The sequence below is a fragment of the Nomascus leucogenys genome, chromosome X, assembly GCF_006542625.1.
Source record: "Nomascus leucogenys isolate Asia chromosome X, Asia_NLE_v1, whole genome shotgun sequence".
NCBI classification, from domain to species: Eukaryota; Metazoa; Chordata; class Mammalia; order Primates; family Hylobatidae; genus Nomascus; species Nomascus leucogenys.
In genome coordinates this window covers 20,713,836-20,734,398 of record NC_044406.1, presented here as the reverse complement: position 1 = coordinate 20,734,398, position 20,563 = coordinate 20,713,836, and the positions used below count along the sequence as shown (strand labels likewise).

The window sequence follows — 20,563 nt, the reverse complement described above, 5'->3', positions numbered from 1 at the left end:
CTAAGGGTCGGACTGCCTCCTCAAGTGGGTCCCTGACCCCTGTGTATCCTGACTGGGAGACACCTCCCGGCAGGGGCCGACAAACATGTCATACAGGAGAGCTCTGGCTGGCATCTGGCAGGTGCCCCTCTGGGACAAAGCTTCCGGAGGAAAGAACAGGCAGCAATTTTTGCTGTTCTGCAGCCTCTGCTGGTGATACCCAGGTAAACAGGGTCTGGAGTGGACCTCCAGCAGACCTGCAGAAGAGGAGCCTGTTTGTAAGAAGGAAAACTAACAAACAGAAAGGAATAGCACGTCTACTAAAATACCCCATCCGAAGGTCACCAACATCAAAGACCAAAGGTAGATAAATCCACAGATGGGGAGAAACCAGCACAAAAAGGCTAAAAGTTCCAAAAACCAAAACACCTCCACTCCTCCAAAGGATCACAACTCCTCGCCAGCAAGGGAACAAAACTGGACAGAGAATGATTTTGACAAATTGACAGAAGTAGGCTTCAGAAGGTGGGTGATAACAAACTCCTCCGAGCTAAAGGAGCATGTTCTAACCCAATGCAAGGAAGCTAAGAACCTTGAAAACAGGTTAGACGAATTGCTAACTAGAATAACCAGTTTAGAGGAGAACATAAATGACCTGATGGAGCTGAAAAACACAGCACGAGAACTTTGTGAAGCCTACACAAGTATCAATAGCCGAATTGATCAAGCGGAAGAAAGGATATCAGATTGACGATCAACTCAATGAAATAAAGCAAGAAGACAAGATTCGAGAAAAAGGAGTGAAATGAAATGAACAAAGCATCCAAGAAATATGGGACTATGTGAAAAGACCAAATCTACGTTTGATTGGTGTACCTGAAAGTGATGGGGAGAATGGAACCAAGTTGGAAAACACTCTTCAGGATATTATCCAGGAGAACTTCCCCTCCCTAGCAAGAGAGGCCCACATTCAAATTCAGGAAATACAGAGAACACCACTAAGATACTCCTCGAGAAGAGCAACCCAAGACACATAATCATCAGATTCACCAAGGCTGAAATGAAGGAAAAAAGGTTAAGGGGAGCCAGAGAGAAAGGTCGGGTTACTGACAAAGGGAAGCCCATCAGACTAACAGTGGATCGCTCAGCAGAAACTCTACAAGCCAGGAGAGAGTGAGGGCCAATATTCAACAATCTCAAACAACAGAATTTTCAACCTACAATTTCATATCCAGCCAAACTAAGCTTCATAGGCAAAGGAGAAATAAAATCCTTTACAGACAAGCAAAGGCTGAGAGATTTTGTCACCACCAGGCCTGCCTTACAAGAGCTCCTGAAAGAAGCACTGAACACAGAAAGGAACAACTGGTACCAGCCATTGAAAAACATACCAAATTGTAAAGACCATCAACACTATGAAGAAACTGCATCAACTAATGGGCAAAATATCCAGGTAGCATCATAATAACAAACAGGATCAAATTCACACATAACGATATTGACCTTAAATATAAAGGGGCTAAATGCCCCAAATAAAAGACACAGACTGGCAAATTGGATAAAGAGTCAAGACCCATCAGTGTGCTGTATTCAGGAGACCCATCTCACTTGCAGAGACACATGTAGGCTCAAAATAAAGGGATGGAGGAAGATCTACCAAGCAAATGGAAAGCAAAAAAAAAAAAAGCAGAAGTGGCAATCCTAATCTCTGATAAAACAGACTTTAAATGAACAAAGATCAAAAGAGACAAAGAAGAGCATTACATAATGGTAAAGGGGTCAATGCAACAAGAAGAGCTAACTATCCTAAATATATATGCACCCTATACAGGAACACCCAGATTCATAAAGCAAGTCCTTAGAGACCTACAAAGAGACTTAGACTCCCACACAATAATAGTGGGAGACTTTATGCCCCACTGTCAATATTAGATAAATGGGCAAAAAATTAACAAGGATATCCAGAACTTGAACTCAGCTCTGGACCAAGTGGACCTAATAGGCATCTACAGAACTCTCCACCCCAAATCAGTAGAATATATATTCTCCTCAGCACCTCATTGCTCTTATTGTAAAATTGATCACATAATTGGAAGTAAAACACTTCTCAGCAAATGCAAAAGAAAGAAAATCATAACAAACAGTCTCGCAGACCTCAGTGCAATCAAATTAGAACTCAGGATTAAGAAACTCACTCAAAACCACACGGCTACATGGAAACTTAACAACCTGCTCCTGAATGACTACTGGGTAAATAACAAAATGAAGGCAGAAATAAAGATGTTCTTTGAAACCAATGAGAACAAAGACACAATGTACCAGAATCTCTGGGTGTGTAGGGGGAAATTTATAGCACTAAATGCCCACAAGAGAAAACAGGAAGGATCTAAAATTGACACCCTAACATCACAATGAAAAGAACTAGAGAAGCAAGAGCAAACAAATTCAAAAGCTAGCAGAAAACAAGAAATAACTAACATCAGAGCAGAACTGAAGGAGACAGAGACACAAAAAGCTCTTCAAAAAAATCAATGAATCCAGGAGCTGGTTTTTTGAAAAGATCAACAAAATAGATAGATAGACCACTAGCCAGGCTAATAAAGGAGAAAAGAGAGAAGAATCAAATAGATGCAATAAAAAATGATATAGAGGATATCACCAAGAATCCCACAGAAATTCAAACTACCATCAGAGAATACTATAAACACCTCTATGCAAATAAACTAGAAAATCTAGAAGAAATGGATAAATTCCTGGACACATACACCCTCCCAAGACTAAACCAGGTAGAAGTTGAATCCCTGAATAGACCAGTAACAAGTTCTGAAATTGAGGCAGCAATTAATAGCCTACCAACCAAAAAAAAGTTGAGGACCAGACAGATTCACAGCCAAATTCTACCAGAGGTACAAATAGGAGCTGGTACCATTCCTTCATGAAGCTATTCCAAACCGTGGAAAAAGAAGGAATCCTCCCTAACTCATTTTATGAGGCCAGCATCATCCTGATACCAAAACCTGGCAGAGACACAACAAAAAAAAGAAAATTTTCAGGCCAATATCGCTGATGAACATCTATGCGAAGATAGATACTCAATAAAATACTTGCAAACCAAATCCAGCAGCACATCAAAAAGCTTATCCATCACATGATCAAGTCGGCTTCATACCTGGGATGCAAAGCTGTTTTAACATATGCAAATCAATAAACATAAACAGAACCAATGACAAAACCACATGATTATCTCAATAGATGCAGAAAAGGCCTTTGACAAAATTCAACACCCCTTGATGCTAAAAACTCTCAGTAAACTAGGTGTCGTTGGAATGTATCTCAAAATAGTAAGAGCTATCTATGACAAACCCACAGCTAGTATCATACTGAATGGGCAAAAACTGGAAGCATTCCCTTTGAAAACCAGCACCAGACAAGGATGCCCTCACTCACCACTCCTATTCAACATAGTATTGGAAGTTCTGGCCATCTCACCACTCCTATTCAACATAGTATTGGAAGTTCTGGCCATCTCACCACTCCTATTCAACATAGTATTGGAAGTTCTGGCCAGGGCAGTCAGGCAGGAGAAAGAAATAAAGGGTATTCAAATAGGAAGAGAGGAAGTCAAATTGTCTCTGTTTGCAGCTGACATGATTGTATATTAAGAAAACCCCATCATCTCAGCCCCAAATCTCCTTAAGCTGATAAGCAACTTCAACAAAGTCTCGGGACACAAAATCAATGCGCAAAAATCACAAGCATTCCTATACACCAATAACAGGCAAACAGAGAGCCAAATCACGAGTGCACTCCCATTCACAATTGCCACTAAGAGAATAAAATACCTAGGAATCCAACTTACAAGGGATGTGAAAGACCTCTTCAAGGAGAACTACAAATCACTGCTTAAGGAAATAAGAGAGAACACAAACAAATGCAAAAACATTCCATGCTCATGGATAGGAAGAATCAATATCGTGAAAATGGCCATAGTGCCCAAAGTAATTTAGAGATTCAATGCTATCCCCATCAAGCTACCATTGACTTTCTTCACAGAATGGAAAAAACTACTTTAAGCTTCATAGGGAACCAAAAAAAGAGCCCATATAGCCAAGACAAGCCTAAGCAAAAAGAACAAAGCTGGAGGCATCACACTACCTGACTTTAAACTTTACTACAAGGCTACAGTAACCAAAACAGCATGGTACTGGTACCAAAACAGATATATAGACAAATGGAACAGAACAGAGCCCTCAGAAATAACACCACACATCTACCACCATCTGATCTTTGACAAACCTGCCAAAAGCAAGCAATGGGGAAAGGATTCCCTATTTAATAAATGATGTTGGGAAAACTGGCTAGCCATATGCAGAAAACTGAAACTGGATCCCTTCCTTACACCTTATACAAAAATTAACTCAAGATAGATTAAAGACTTAAACAAATGTAAGACCTAAAGCCATAAAAATCCTAGAAGAAAACCTGGGCAATACCGTTCAGAACATAGGCCTGGGCAAAGACTTCATGTCCAAAACATCAAAAGCAATGGCAACAAAAGCCAAAATTGGCAAATGGGATTTAAGTAAACTAAAGAGCTTCTGCACAGCCAAAGAAACTATCACCAGAGTGAAGAGGCATCCTACAGAATGGGAGAAAATTTTTGCAATCTATCCATCTGACAAAGGGCTAATATCCAGAATCTACAAAGAACTTATACAAATTTACAAGAAAAAAACCTCATCAAAAAGTGGGCAAAGTGTATGAAGAGACATTTCTCAAAAGAAGACATTTATGCAGCCAACAAACATATGAAAAATGCTCATTATCACTGGTCATTAGAGAAATGCAAATCAAAACCACTATGAGATACCACCTCATGCCTGTTAGAATGGTGATCATTAAAAAGTCAGGAAACAACAGATGCTGGAGAGGATGTAGAGAAATAGGAACGCTTTTACACTGTTGGTGGGAGTGTAAATTAGTTCAACCATTGTGGGAGACAGTGTGGCAATTCCTCAGGGATCTAGAACCAGAAAAACCATTTGACCCAGCCATCCCATTACTGGGTATATACCCAAAGGATTATAAATCATGCTACTATAAAGATGCCATGCACACGTATGTTTATTGTGGCACTATTCACAATAGCAAAGACTTGGCACCAACCCAAATGTCCATCAGTGATTGATAGACTAGATAAAGAAAATGTGGCACATATACACCATGGAATACTGTGTAGCCATAAAAAAGGATGAGTTCATGTTCTTTGCAGGGACATGGATGAATCTGGAAACCATCATTCTCAGTAAACTATCACAAGAACAGAAAACCAAACCCCGCATGTTCTCACTCATGAGTGGGAGTCGAACAATGAAAACACATAGACAGACACAGAGAGGGGAACATCACACACCAGGGCCTGTTGGAGGGTTGGGGGCCAGAAGAGCTATAGCATTAGGAAAAATACCTAATGCAGGTGTTGGGTTGATGGGTGCAGCAAACTACCATGGCACATGTATACCTATGTAACAAAACTGCACGTTGTGCACATGTACCCCAGAACTTAAAGTATAATTTTTTTAAAAAAGTATGAAACATCTGGCTTCTGGAATACATGTTATATAAATGAGGATAGATGCATCAAATAAGACCTAAGAATCCAGGCTTTCTAACCAGGAAAATCTAAAGACAGAATGTGATGATAGAAACAGGAAAACTAAAAGGAAAGTCATGTTGTTGATGACTAGAGTTTTGTTGACATTAGGTTGCTAAATAATAATTTATTTAGTGTTTTTATATTAGCTTTAAGAAATAAAAGATCCCAGGCAAGCAAGAATCCTTTGACCAGAGTGAATTATAGAAGACTTGTGTGGGAATGAGCTTACTTAGCAGTGAAAGCAAAGACTTAGGAACAAAAGGTTGTACTGATGAAAATTTTTGTCTAGCTTTGAGCATATTCATACACATTTGCCCACTGTGAGGCCATTCATTAGAACCTTTATTGACCTATCCCTGACTTCTTTGAAAAGGCTGCCTGTATGTTTATGACATAAACCAGTATAATAACTAATAAAGATTTGGCACTTGCCTCATTAGCCAGAGACTCAGGCTCAGAATTGTGCTTTATTTCGTGCACATCTTCCTTTCAATTTCTGCTCCAGGAGCCTATTAAACTCACAAAAGAGTGACATGCCTCTCCTTGCCTTTGTTCTTTTTCAGCTCTAGGGATCTCTGCATATGCATTAGATAGTTGGGAACATGACCCTGAGGGTCCCCCACAGGCTGAGAGTTGTGGCATAAAGTCAGCAAATGAGGCAGAGGAGGAGCAATATAGGAAAGAGCAGGCCCATGAAAGCCAAAGAACAAGTTATTAGAAATGGTTACAAATAGTATCAAACACATTAAGAAGTCAAGATACATTGAGGAACTATCAAATGAATTACCACAGGGCTGCTAACCCATTTGATTTAAAAAATACCAATAAACCTTGATTCAATCAGTTAATTAATTGTGTACTATAGAACATTAAGAAGGTGAGATTTACCCTGAAAATAATCAAGATAAAATTCTTGCTAAAGATCAAAGCCATGCCATTAAACGTTTGTTTGAAATCTTTGATCAAGGGAGCAAACTCAAGTCCTGCATCTCATCCCTGATGCCCCTTCCTCAGTCTACTCACATGAGCATAACTCAGGAAGAAGAGCTGGTTGTTGGTGAATGTGACGCCTGGTAGAAGAGGCTCCTCAACTCCCTGCCTTCTGTCATTTATCCATTTCCTGTAAGCCTGGTGAGAGAAGAAGAAGAGATGAGTCTCCGCAACGGTGGGTTTTCCTCTTTGCTTAGCTAGCACAGGAATAGCAAATATATACTACTGCCACGTGCAAAATGCATCAAGTCAAAATTTTCTTAAGAAACACCTGGAAACACAAGTCCATGTCCTATTGCTTACCAGTGAGGCAGGTACACCTGCAAAAAGGCCTTATGCTCAGTGTATACCAAAGCAGCTGGACCAAAGCGTTCAGATGTTAAATAACGCTTGGGGAAAAAAAGCTGTTCTTTCTATTCCAAGCAGGGGACAAACAAATCTAACACAATGGCAAGGCCCCTATGGCAATACATTTTGGGGTCCGCATATTACCTTTTTTCATTTTGACACGTAAGAGAAAAACTACCATCTTCTAGTGCCTTCATTTTATAAAATAAAGTATATTTCAACTAGAATATAGGAAGGATATAACCGGGAATAACAGTCTAGTCATTAAATTGAATGCATTTAGCTTTATGAAATCTTTCTGCATTATCCTTATGCTTCTTATTTGACCCCAAACTAGGGGATGATGAAAACGTTATCATGATACTATCACTTGGCCCAGTATATGAGAACCACGACCCTCTGGTCATAATTTAGAAGTCTGATATTTTAAGAGAAATTTATAGGAGGAGTACAGAAAGACCTGTACTCAAGGAAAACAAATGAACCTAGCCCCAAGGAGATTGCTGTAGCATGCTTCGATCTGATGGTGAATGTATTTTCTAAAAGCTATTCTTTAAATACATGATTCTTAATAACAAATATTATTCTTTAGGGTGACTTCACACCCCAAAAAGAAAAAAGAAATATAGCTCTATTTATATAATAGGGTCAATGGGGAGACACACTTCTATTTACAGAAATTCCACAATATCTAACTCCTCAAGAACATGGCTACGGTATGAATTGAAGTACACCCATATGGTGTTTTATGGCTTGATTTTTAGAACCACAGCAAATGTAGCAGCGCATACCCTAAAAGCTTCCCGCAGGCCTCCATTATCAGCAATATTTTCTCCCAGGGTCCTCTTCCCCTTGACCTAACAGAAAGAAAAAAGGAAAAAAAAAAATGAGTGTTTCATGGTCAACTATCATTCAGCAAGAGGCATGAATATTATAGCAAGAAAAGTATCATATTTTAAAGAGAAAATCACATTCAATAAATCAGAGGTAGGCATAATATATCTTAAGATGGCAAACTATCCTCAGCAAGGTGCTCCTGAATATAATACTTTCTATTTTATTATGCTACACGCTTCTTTCTCACCTGCCTCTTCATTCTAACCAATCTAGCCAGCTCCAATAAAATGTTAACAATATTCTGAGTGACTCTGGTTTAATGAGAAAAAACAGGAATGTCAATACACAGGTTACTTTCTCTGATTAACTCATATAATTTGAGTACTCTTCTCATTGTGCCTGTGTTTCCAAAAATTTACCATCCACACAGGAACAAGATTTCAAGACCAACTATCATCATATTTCCATGAAAAATTCAAAGGAAAGGGGTTCTCCTAGGGAACAAAAATCAAATAGAAGTAGTGCAGATGACAAGGCTGAGGTCTGCGATATGTATGACAACCAGCCAGCATGGTAAAAAAAAATGGTTCCCAATATTCAAGATTGTTTCTTAAAACTTTAAATGAGCTAGGACACAAATATTCTAAACTAATACAGCCCACACGCCCAATCCAACCTGCTGCTTGTTTTTGTACAGGCTTCAAGGTAAGACTGGATTTTACATACTTCAACGACTGGGGAAAAATCAAAAGAATAATATTTTGTGGCACATGAAAATTACGTGAAATTCAAATTTTGGTGTTCATAAATCAAGTTTTATTGGGACACAGCCATGCACATTCATATACATATTGTCTGTAGTTGCTCTCTTGCTACAATGGCAGAATTAAATATTGTAACAGAGACCATACGCCCCAGAAAGCCTAAATTTTTTACTATCTGGCCCTTTAAAGTCTTTCAACTCTTAAGTAATAGGCAGAATAATGGCCTCCCAAAGATGTCTGTGTCCTAATCCCTGGAATCTGTGAATAAGTTACCCTATTCACTGCAAAGAAAGATTCAGGCACAGAGGAATGGTCCCTACAAAATGAAGCTGGAAAAATAAATAGAGCATGGCAAAGGAGACTTTTATGATGTGATTAAGGATCTTGAGATGCAGACTTTATCCTGGATTGTCCAGGTGGACCCAGTGTAATTACAAACGTTCTTACAAGAGGAAAAGGGAGGCAGGAGAGTGAGTGTCAGAGTGATGCAACATGAGAAGACTCCACTGGCCACTGCTGGCTTTGAAAAACGAAGGGGCCATGACCTAAGGAATGTGGGCAGCCTCTAAAAGCTAGAAAAGGTGAGGAAACAGATACTCCCCTAGAACGTCTACAAAGGAATGTGGCCCTGCTGACACTTTGATTTTAGTCCACTGAGATCCATGTCAGACTTCTGACATACAGAACTGTATGATAATAAATGTATGTTATTTTAAGCTACTAAGTTTATAGTAACTTGTTATAGCAAGCAACAGAAAACTAATATACCTTGCTTTTAACTTTCAAGCCATGAATCTTACCAACGCTTTACTTTTAAGCTAGCCCAGCCACCCAGGTATCAAGCAATATCAATGAATAAAAACAAATCTTTGGAAAATATTATTCACTGTAATCACTCAGGACCCTCCTAGCTTCAGTATACAAAAGCTACCATTCCTGCTTTACGTTTATTATTTGTTATCCACAATCCTATGAGGTAAGTGCTAATTACCACCATCCTTGCTCAACAAATGAGGATCTAAAGCTCAGAGTATGCAGCAGATGTCGATATCCCACCAGATCCCCTTTTCTACCTAAACCGTGCACCCATTCCCACAACTGCTAACAGCTCAGATCAACCTTAGCTTATGGGAATCACCTCATCTGGAGACTGCTGGGAGGTTATAACCCACCTTCCAGTAATTGACTGATGTGCAGTTTGAACAGCCCAGTACCTGGGCTGAACAATTTCTGTGGTGCAATTCGTGCTCCAGAATCCTCTGTGGAATCGGGGTGAGGCTAAACATTTCCTGAAACCAACAGGTTTCCCTCATTCCATTATAGGTTTTTCCTGAAATTACTTTCTGAAGAAATCACTGACCTAGGCTGGGTGCGGTGGCTCACACCCGTAATCCCAGCACTTTGGGAGGCCAAGGTGGGCAGATTGCCTGAGGTCAGGGGTTCAAGACCAGCCTGGCCAACATGAAGAAACTCCATATCTATTAAAAATACAAAAATTAGCCAGGCGTGGTGGCTGGCGCCTGTAATCCCAGCTACTGGGGAGGCTGAGGCAGGAGAATCGCTTGAACCAGGGAGGCAGAGGTTGTAGTGAGCCGAGATCACACCACTGCACTCCAGCCTGGGTGACACAGCGAGAGGCTGTCTCAAAAAAAATCTATGACCTTAAGGAACCCCTTCTTGGGCTCTGCTTCTAGTGAACCTAAGACAGAGTGATGAAGTAAACTGCTCGCATGTCACTGGGATTCGAACCCAAGCAGTCTTCTGTCTCCAGAGCCTTTGCTTCCTAATATGCTACTTTCTCAAGTCCCAACTCCTCTTGGCTCTTGAAGATTATGATTATATCCACTCCTGCTTAAATTTAATCTTCTTCCTTTTTACTCTGAGGGTTTTGTGTGTGTCTGTGTGTGTGTGTGTGTGTGTGTGTGTGTGTGTGTGTGTGTTCTGAGACAGGGTCTCTCTCTTTCACCCACACTGGGGTGCAGTGGTGTGAGCATATCTCACTATAGGGTTCAAACAATTCTTCCACCTCAGCCTCCTAAGTAGCTGGGACTACAGGCATGCACCACTACACCCAGCTAATTTTTTAAAAAATTTTCTGTAGAGACAGAGTCTCCGTATGTTTCCCAGGCTGGTATCAAACTCCTAGGTTCAAGTGATCCTCCCACCTTGGCCTTCCAAAGTGTTTAGAATACAGGCATGAGTCACCATGCCCAGCCATTCACTCTAAGCTTTATATCTAATTTAGAGCCTTTCGGAGCAGCCTCACCCCTCTGGCTCCTTGAACTCTGGTCTGCCTCAGTAGACCACATGGCCCTAGGTTTGGACTCTCAAGACTCAATAGCTACAAAAAGGAACAACAACAACAAAAGACTCAACAGCTGCTAACAGTCTGCATCTGCAGTGCCCCATCTGGGCTCCCCCAAATTCACTACAAAGCAAGATTCAGGCACAAGGGAATGGCTCCTATAAATGAAGCCAGAAAAATAAAGCATGGCCCTTATATCCACAAAGGAAGCCACCCACTATCCTGTGGGAATGAAACTGAAGCTGTTTTCTGATGGTTAAGTGGATTTATGCTAAGACAGCCATGCCCTTTCTATCGTCCTTGTGACAAAGGTACACATTTGTCAGGATTAAGTTTCAATCTCTGACACTTTGGCCAAAATGAATGGTGAAGAGCAGTCCACCCACACATCACCCAGATATAAAATGAACTTAAAATAAGAACCTGAGCATGATATAGGGGAAGCAGTATGGACTTTGGAGTCGTACAGACATAAACTCTAATCTAGACTCTACCATGGGTTTTAATCTCTTTGAACCTCAGTTTAAATCCTTTGAACCTCATATGTAAAACCTGTACACTTAGTAATATCTATACCTCTCAGGACAAGTATGGGGATACATTTGTTTCAGTTAAGTGAAAAGTTTCACCTTCATGCCTGTATAAAATAATCATCAGGAAATATAAATTCCCTTCCTCCAAGAAAACTGTTCTATTGTTTATTGGGGTTTTTTTAACCCAAAAATCTTTGGCTTTGTTTTTTCCTGGGATAGGGTACTAACGAGTGTGTCACAAAGGATCAGGAATATTAACTATCTTTCATCGAGCACTTGCTTTATGTCAGGGCTTGTGCTAGTGCTCCACATTGCTTTGCTCATTTAATTCTTACAGCAAATCCATGAGTTCAGAAACATTGACCCATTTCACAGATGAAGATGCTGAGACTCAGGAACATTAAGTAACTTGCCCAAGTTCATAAAACTAGTTGAACCTAGATTTGGACCCATGTCTGACTCTAGAACCCCTTTCTGCTATGCTTTTCTTGAAGCAACATATACTCCAGATGAATTTTCACAGTGTGAAAACCGCTGCACTATATAGAGATACATAGAAGCACCCATTTTAGGTCTTCTCATGTCACAGTTGTAGATATTTAAAAATATATAGGCAGAGAAATGACTGTCCAGGACACTGATAAAAGAGCTAGACACCGTTCAAGGATACAGACTCTAGTTTCTCTGCCTGAATGAGCAGTGGTCTCACTTGGGCTGAGCATGGTTTAAGAACCAGGAGAACCAAGTCAGTGTTTATAAACATTCCCTTTAAAAGAAGCACATGGATTTTTACCTAAATTCATCTACAAATATAATAGATTCGAGGCATAGCAAGGATTTGGGTATTTTTCCAGCCCTAGTAATATATCAGGAAAAAGTTCATGCCTGGTTAAGGGATGACCAAGCCCCAACCCCAAAGATTCTGATTCAGCAGGTATAGGGTAGGACTCAAGAATGTTCCCAGGGAAGACAGATGCTGTTGATCTTGTAAACACGCTTTGAGAACCAATGGTTTAAAGCAAGCTAATGTCCAAATGAGGAAAAATGAACCACAAGGTGCCCCCTTAGCCACAGTTGTACTCACATTTAAGCCAGCTTTCTTCCAATAATAGTTGCTATACTGGTTAATCATGCACTTTGTTTTTTCCTTAAACTTTTCTTCTGATTCAGTAGACCACCAAGGATCCAGGTTTCCATTTTTATCATATTTTCTACCTAGCAAAAAGAAAAGTTCGAAGACATTTGTGTTATTTATGGAAACTAAATTCATCTTTCCTTTCCCTCACCTCGACAAGCCTTCAAAAAGCAGTCATAACAGCAGGGAACACTCTTCCTGAGATCAGCTCCTGCATTCTCTCCAATGTCACAGGTTAATTGTAAAAAGGGTGAAAAGGATAAAGACAATTGAGGAAGTTCTTTCCTTCTAAGGAACAAAGAGCACCTTAAAAAGGAGATTCATCAATTTATTACATATACTAGTCTTATTCAATCTTGGATTCTGTGTCTTCACCTGATCTGACCCAAAATGTTCACTGGATTATGAAATAAAATGGCTTCATTCAGAAAGCCCATGGAGGCAATCAGAGCATTACTACCAGTGAAATTCCAAATGATCCATAGGAATAGCCCCAGTGAGTCATCCATACTGTGCGATCATAGACCCTGACTCAGCCCTATAAGAACCTGTTTCCTCCAAGTTGCCAGGAGCTGAAAGACACATAAAACCTCTGTTATGAATCATTCCACAGCCACTAGTGTGGATGGAAGACCCATCTGTCCTGCTCAGACAAGGAAGATTGCTCTAAAAAGAAAACTTGCAATAAGAATGAAAATCTCCAAAACATAATGGGAAGAAAGATTATACATGCTTTCTTGCTATGTGCTCAGTCTTCATTTTCTCTACATCCTTTGAAACAAAATTTGGATGCTGCTAAACTGTCTTCTATATTCAAGGTTACTATGAGAATCAGAGGCATCGTTTAAATTTAATTATACAGAGAGCTTACAAAAAAGTCCCATAAGTAAAGTTGTTAATTGGAACAATCCAAAACTCTTCAGCGAGGCTACATACTACTAACACCACTCCCTGGGGTAATATGGAGTCACTGTCCTCTACCCACTCAGCAACCAATCATTAAATAGGTACTGGGCATGTACTTATATGTGCAATGCACTGTTGTAAGCATTGGTTACAGAGTGAAATTGCCACTATTAGATTCAGTCCTTTGAGAAAGACTCCAGAAGTTCTCTAGAAGGTTCTGGGGAGGAACTGTACTTAATTTCATATCAAGAGAGGCCCAGAACGAAGAAAGGATTATTAGCTTTTTTTTACTTAGCTAAGACTCTCATCTCAGATAAACCAAACACCCAAATGCAGAAAGTCTAGTTCTGCAGAGTCAGATAACTACAAGTCAGCCACATTTTAACAGAGAAGGGAAGACCAGGGGAGCAAAAAATCTAGGTGATTAAGGAAGGGCTGGTGGGAGTATAGGAAGACTTTTCTAGAAGAGCCAAAGGGCCTCTGGCCCTGGGGTAGGCATCCAGGAAAGGATGTTGGAGATACTACAGGGATGGAAGAAAGAGGTCCCCTTCTATATAACATTGCCTTAGGGCAGCTGGTTCCTGAGACTGCCTGTAAATCATTGTGAGGGTGTGGATGTGATCGTAATTTGCTACTAATCCGTAAGTTTCAGAGATTTCATGTGGCCTTCTGATAATACTCCAAAGTTAAAGGAAAAAAGAGTGCTGATTAACGATGATGAGGACTCTCAAAGGAAGCCATTTCTTTAGTTTATGTCATATTCTGCCTTTTCCTTTTGCTTAAATGTCATCAGGATACAAAGCATATCCTATTACACAGATTATCAGGAAAGCATAGACTTTAAAATAATCAGAATAGGCTGGGCGTGGTAGCTCATGCCTGTAATCCCAGCATTTTGGGAAGCTGAGGTGGGCAGATCACGAGGTCAGGAGATCGAGACAATCCTGGCCAACGTGGAGAAACCCCATCTCTATTAAAAATACAAAAATTAGCTGGGCATAGTGGCACGTGCCTGTAATCCCAGCTACTCGGGAGGCTGAGGCAGGAGAATCACTTGAACACGGGGGGCCGAGGTTGCAGTGAGCCGAGATTGCACCACTGCACTCCAGCCTGGCGACAGAGCTAGACTCCATCTCAATAATGATAATAATAATGATAATCAGAATATAAGCCAGTATAGAGAAAAATATACATTCGAAATCGTAAAAGGGAACCAGCCAGCCAAGCTCCAGAGTCCTAACTCAACGAGTCCTAACTTGGCAGCATGTATAATCATCGTTGGAGCAGAGCTTGCTCCTCCAGGGAGAATATCTCAAGACGATGAATAAATGACAAAGGGAGAAGCTATAAATCAATCTCTGTAACTATGGTGGCAGCTACGGCAATCCTGATCTAAATGCAAAGCTAATTTTATTGAAATTACAAGGCTGCTTTTTAAAGTCTACCGCGATCACCAATGGGAACAATTGTTTATTTATTGCAAGCCATCACAGCAAGACACGGTGAAAAGTTTTCAATCAGCAATCATATTGCTTTGGATAATCTTCAAGCTATGATGCTGCTGCTATGCAAAGATAATCATAACAATTAACATCCATATAGTCAACATTATTATAAAAGCAGCAGCTTATAAAATGAACCAGTACTTACCATTATTATCAAATCCATGTGTAAATTCATGTCCGACAATTACTCCTATAGCACCATAACTCAGAGATCTATGGCATAAATACATAATTTGGAGACAATTACAAGCATGAATCTCAGAGCATAATCCTTTAATTTTTTCAATGGAAAGCCAAGATAAACTGCTTTCTAGTAACCATGGTAATAACAATCTAATAACCATACCCATAAAGCTGTAAAAAATCTAAACATACCTTCCAATTGAAATAGACAAAATATAAATTCTAACATTGTCATTATTACCACATATGAACCTTAGCGCCCTACTCTCTGAAATTAGGGATGTGAAAGAGATGATTTCTAAAGTCCCTTTCAGCCTTAAGATTCCTATGATTTTATATCTGCTGTAGCTATATATTTATGAACACCTAAAACAGGGCTTGAAAAGATCCTGTCAGTAAATGCATCATTTATTTTTTATCTGGAAACTTGTTGAAAAGTCACTATAGTCTTAAAAGTTAAATTGTTTTCCAAATGTAGTCATAAAAAAAGGAATAGAGTAGAGATTAAAAGGGATCACTCTATTTTCAAAGGTAGTCACATTCCTCTTTCTGTTGAAAGCTGAATAGCAGAGATTTGAAAAAGGTGCCACATTATTTCTCTTCACCTCTGAAGAAGCATGTGGTAGATTATCTATAAAAGGGGCCACCAACAATTCTACCTACCCCTGAATGCACATAGCCCCTCCTCCCATCAAGAGACAATCTATTTCCCTCTGCTTAAATTTGGACTGGCCTTGGGACTTGCTATGGCCAAGAGAATGCAGTGGAAGGGGTCAGGTATGACTTCTGGGTCTAGGCCTCAAGAAACTAAGTAGCTTCCGTTTTCCACCTTCTTGGAAGTCACTTGCAAAGAAGTTCAACTACACAGCTAGAGGGAATGAGGCCAAATGAAGCAAGCAAGAAACCCCAGAAGTTGAGAGACTCCAGAGGAAGAGAGAGAGGCCCTGCCATGCCCCAGCCATGACAGCCAGCCCAACTGGGGCACAGACAGGTGAGTGAAGTCGCCTTCACTCACCTGTCTGTGAGTCCAGCCCTAGTTGAGCGACCCCGGCCAGCACCATACAGAGCAGAGACCAGCTGTCTCAGCTCAGTCCTGCCCAAATTACAGAATCATGAGCTAATAAATGGTTGCTTGGTGGTGCTTTGTTACATAGCAAAGCATATTAAGAATATATGAAGAAATCAATAATGGGGTTTCCATATGTATGTCTGGGACTTTCTCTCTCAAATATAAGTTCTGTTGAGGCCACTCTCTTATCTACTTGTTCATTGCTAAATCCTCTATGCCTTGTACAGAGTAAGAAAGTAACAATGATTTAACTAATTGATTAGTTAACTTTACCATCTCATGCAAGTGACAGATCTATATGTATCTTAATTTAGTCATTTAACCTGTGGATGAGAATTACACACCACTTACAATCCTTATTGTGAAGACTCTTCATGAGATTTGTAATTATGCTAAAAATATCTCACGGTTAGTTCCTGACATGCAACATCAAAGTCACCCAGCAAATAGATAGGACCCATAACTGAAAGGAATGGAAATTTTTAAAGTAATATGTTATTACAGGACATAATGATCCTCGCCATGCTAATTGTTTGTCTCAACTACACCCAAGGAAGTGATGTAAGATTTAATTTTTCCCCTTGGTGGCAATTCTTTCCTTTGTTATTTCTTTCCTGTAAGGTAATTTGCATTTGAAAAAATGCTTCCTACTGTTTTTCCATCATTGCAAACCTTTATTAAAGAAGTAAGAGTGAAATTATTCATTTCAATCGTAGAGCTATCATAGCAGTGTGGGACAAACTTGTAATTTTACACAGTGTTAATTTTTGCGGCAGTAGCTATCAGTGTGCAGATTGCAACATTTAGTTTTTCCAGGTCTCTCAGCTCTGAGAATAAGTACTTGGTCCTCTACATCCCTCAGTCAATGCTGTTGACTGGATGAATTGAAGGCATGAACAATGGAAGCTTATAGAAATTGCTGTGCAATAAACGTCCTTTAAGCGGGGCTGCTCCAACAAGCTTCCTATTCGCAAAAGGTAATAGAGAATTCAGAAAATGATTGAATCATTGTAAATTTCAATTCTCAGTTACTTAATCACAATCCTTTGGACAAGAGATAAAGAAAAAGTAATTTTATATGACTAAGCCTGACAATAATAATATTTCATAATATTAGATTCATGTCCTCTATTTTATCAATGAAGAGTATTTAAATTAGCATGTCATTGGCCGGGCGTGGTGGCTCACGCCTGTAATCCCAGCACTTTGGGAGGCTGAGGCGGGCGGATTACCTGGGGTCGGGAGTTCGAGACCAGCCTGACCAACATGGAGAAACCCCGTGTCTATTAAAAATACAAAATTAGCCGGGCATGGTGGCGCATGCCTGTAATCCCAGCTACTTGGGAGACTGAGGGAGGAAAATCACTTGAACCCGGGAGGCGGAGGTTGCAGTGAGCTGAGATCATGCCTTTGCACTCCAGCCTGGGCAACAAGAGCAAAACTCTGTCTCATAAATATATAAATAAGCATAAAAAAATAAACTCGCCCTTTTAAAATGCAACCATGACTGGCTGGCCAGAAACTGGAAGATTTCTTGCACTGAAATCTAGTCTTCCAAAAATAAAATGGAGAAGACACCACTTTTACTACCTACTCAGTTTCTCTTTTGTTCTTATTACTCAATGGTTTTAACATATGCACCGGATTTGCTGTCAGCAACAGAACTATACTGCTGTCTAGCTTAACCATGATCTCACACTGTTATCAAGTAAGGGCTGCCCTATGCCTGAATCATAAATTCATAAAAATTTCTGAGTTGGAAATGGCTTAGAGGTCATCTACTCCAAGTTCCTACTAGAGGAATGGGCCACCTCTAGAAAAACCCATTCAAATGGTTATAATACTCTGCTTGGGTATTTCCAATGACCAAGAGCTCATCCCCTTCTAAGGTAACCCATTCCCTCTTTGGGCGGGTCTAAACATAATAGCTCTCCATAATGCTGATCTGAAATGTCTTTTCTATGGCTCCCATCTATTGGTCTAGTGTAGCCTCTAACTGAACACCTGCTGAATCTCCTGAATATAATAAGTCAGTCTACCACCTTAACTTTCCTTCAAAAATATGCAGACAGTTATGAGGTTCCCCTTCAAGTGTTATTAAGTTCTTTCAACTCTTATTCTTCAGTCATGAATTCTAGATCAGCATTTCCCAAAACACAGGGGAGTTTGGGAACCTCTACATTTCGAAGGATGGTTACCAGAGTCTGGGAAGGGTGGTGGGGGGCTGGGGTCAGAAGTGGGGATGGTTAATAAGTACAAAAAAGGTAGTTGTGTTAAACACATCTAAATAGGTTTCTTTCTTGCAGAGCTTCTAGGAAATTTTTATGGTGATAATTATTATGATTCCCCAAAACTGAGGGAAGGGGAGGATGACTTACCTCTATTACTATTTCATGGAACACACACTTTGGGAAATGTTGTCTTCAACCATTTACAGTCCTGATTCTCTCTTCTGGAAACAATTTAGCTTGTTCATGCCCCATAATTAGACTCAACACTCAGGTGAGGACTAAGCTGACCACTGTGAGCAGAAAAGGATACCCACTCCCTTGATTCTGGAGGCTATCCATTTATTAATACAGAATAGATGAACGTATGGGAAGCCATCTCACTGGACCATGACTCCCATGTCTTTAGCATCTTCACATTCCCAATGCTGAGTACCCAAATGATACGTAATAGCTGTTCATTAAGTGGATGAGGACAAAGAAGTCTTTAGGAAAAAAAAACTCTCTTTCACACTCAAATATTAACTATGACCTAGCCTAAGGTACAAACAAATAGACACTAACATGCTCACAGACCCAATAAACAAATCACTTAATCAATAACTAACTTCAGAAATCGAAACAGACTATTTCCTAGTCTCCAGCTATATAACCACAATAATAGAAGCTCAGTTAAATTGTTAACAATAAGCAGAATCAAAGAATTATAGGACTTTTTTAGTTTGAAGGGAGCTTAAAGAATATCCTAAACCTTTAATTTTATATATATATATATATATATATATATATATTTCTAAACTTAAAAGCAGGGCAAGTTGATTCCAAACATCTGAACACCAAAGAAAACTATGCAGCTGAGGCCTGGGATATTATTAATGGATTTGGTTAAATAAGAACCTGGAATTTTTACTTATTCTAACAATGGTGCTTTCCTGTAGTAAGCTTTATTGATTGCTGCCCATGTCCTCCTAGCCCTCACTATTTTTGAGCACACCGATCTGACGGCCTTCAAACGTCAGCACCTGAAACTAGTTGCCTAAGGACTTTCTCCAGCCACTAGAGCCCTCTTGGCCTAGGATGGGCACTGCCAGGCACCCCTGGTAGGAGCCCTCAATCAATGATGGAAGGTGAGTTGGAGGATAAATACCCCAGCTCCCATGTCCCTGAGGTGGGATCACTCTGAAGCATGTTTTACAGTTCCCCAGCAAGATTGAGCTCCAGTTGCCCATGGTGATAACTGGCTTTGTAACACACATGTGGTAGGTGGAATAATGGCCTACAAAAGATGTCCATATGCTAATCTTTGGAACCTGTGAATATGTTACGTTACACAGTAAAGGGCAATTAAAGCTGCAGACGGAATTAAGGTTGCTAATCGGTTGACCTTAAAACGGGAAGATTATCCTGAATTATCTGAATGGTACCAATGTGATTACAAGGGTCCTTATAAGTAGAAGGGAGAGACAGAAGATGAGAGTCAGAAGGAGATGTGACTATGGAACTTTAAAGATGGAGGAAGAGGTCATGAGCCAAGGAATGTGGGCCCCCTCTAGAAACTAGAAAAGGCAAGAAAACAGATTCATCTCTAGAGCTTCCAGAAAGGAAAGTAGCCCTGCCGACAACTTGATTTTAGCCCAGTGAGAACCAGTTTGGACTTCTGACCTACAGAACTATAAGCTTATAAGTTTATGTCATTTGAAGCCACTAAGTTTGTAGTAATTCATTTTGGCAGCCATAAAAGACTCACAGGACACAATTCATTTGGCTTATTCCCCTCACTGTCTCAATTCTCCACTCCCCCTGCTGGTGTTTCCTTGTACCACCTCCCGAAAGAACTAATTGCACTTGAATACTTATCACAAGGTCTGCTACTGGGAAAGCCCAAAGGCCAAATGAAAACATTGCCAACATATTTCTCTTATTGATATATTTATGGGAATCTATATCTTTTAAACCTACATATTTTTAAATTGTCATATATCCAAACCAAAACACAAGAGACTCAATGTATAGAATCAAGACTAAAATTTTCCATGCATTAAAACACCAAAGCAAGTAAAAAGTATATAATAGAAATGGTGATATTATTGACATCAAATATTATCAGAATCCCTACTATGTATGG

At 39.9% G+C, this 20,563-nt stretch overlaps 1 protein-coding gene across 2 annotated transcripts in view; it reads right to left on the bottom strand.

Annotated features, from left to right (window-relative positions):
- PHEX (phosphate regulating endopeptidase homolog X-linked) overlaps nucleotides 1-20,563 on the bottom strand; it is a 220,776-nt gene that overhangs the window by 17,206 nt on the left and 183,007 nt on the right. For both annotated transcript variants that reach the window (XM_030806771.1, XM_003261145.4), the window contains exons 17-20: nucleotides 15,104-15,171; nucleotides 12,497-12,627; nucleotides 7,765-7,830; nucleotides 6,659-6,763 (exon numbers count right to left, since the gene is read on the bottom strand). In XM_030806771.1, the coding sequence (XP_030662631.1) occupies nucleotides 6,659-6,763; nucleotides 7,765-7,830; nucleotides 12,497-12,627; nucleotides 15,104-15,171 (370 nt within the window). The remainder of the gene's footprint in view (nucleotides 1-6,658; nucleotides 6,764-7,764; nucleotides 7,831-12,496; nucleotides 12,628-15,103; nucleotides 15,172-20,563) is intronic.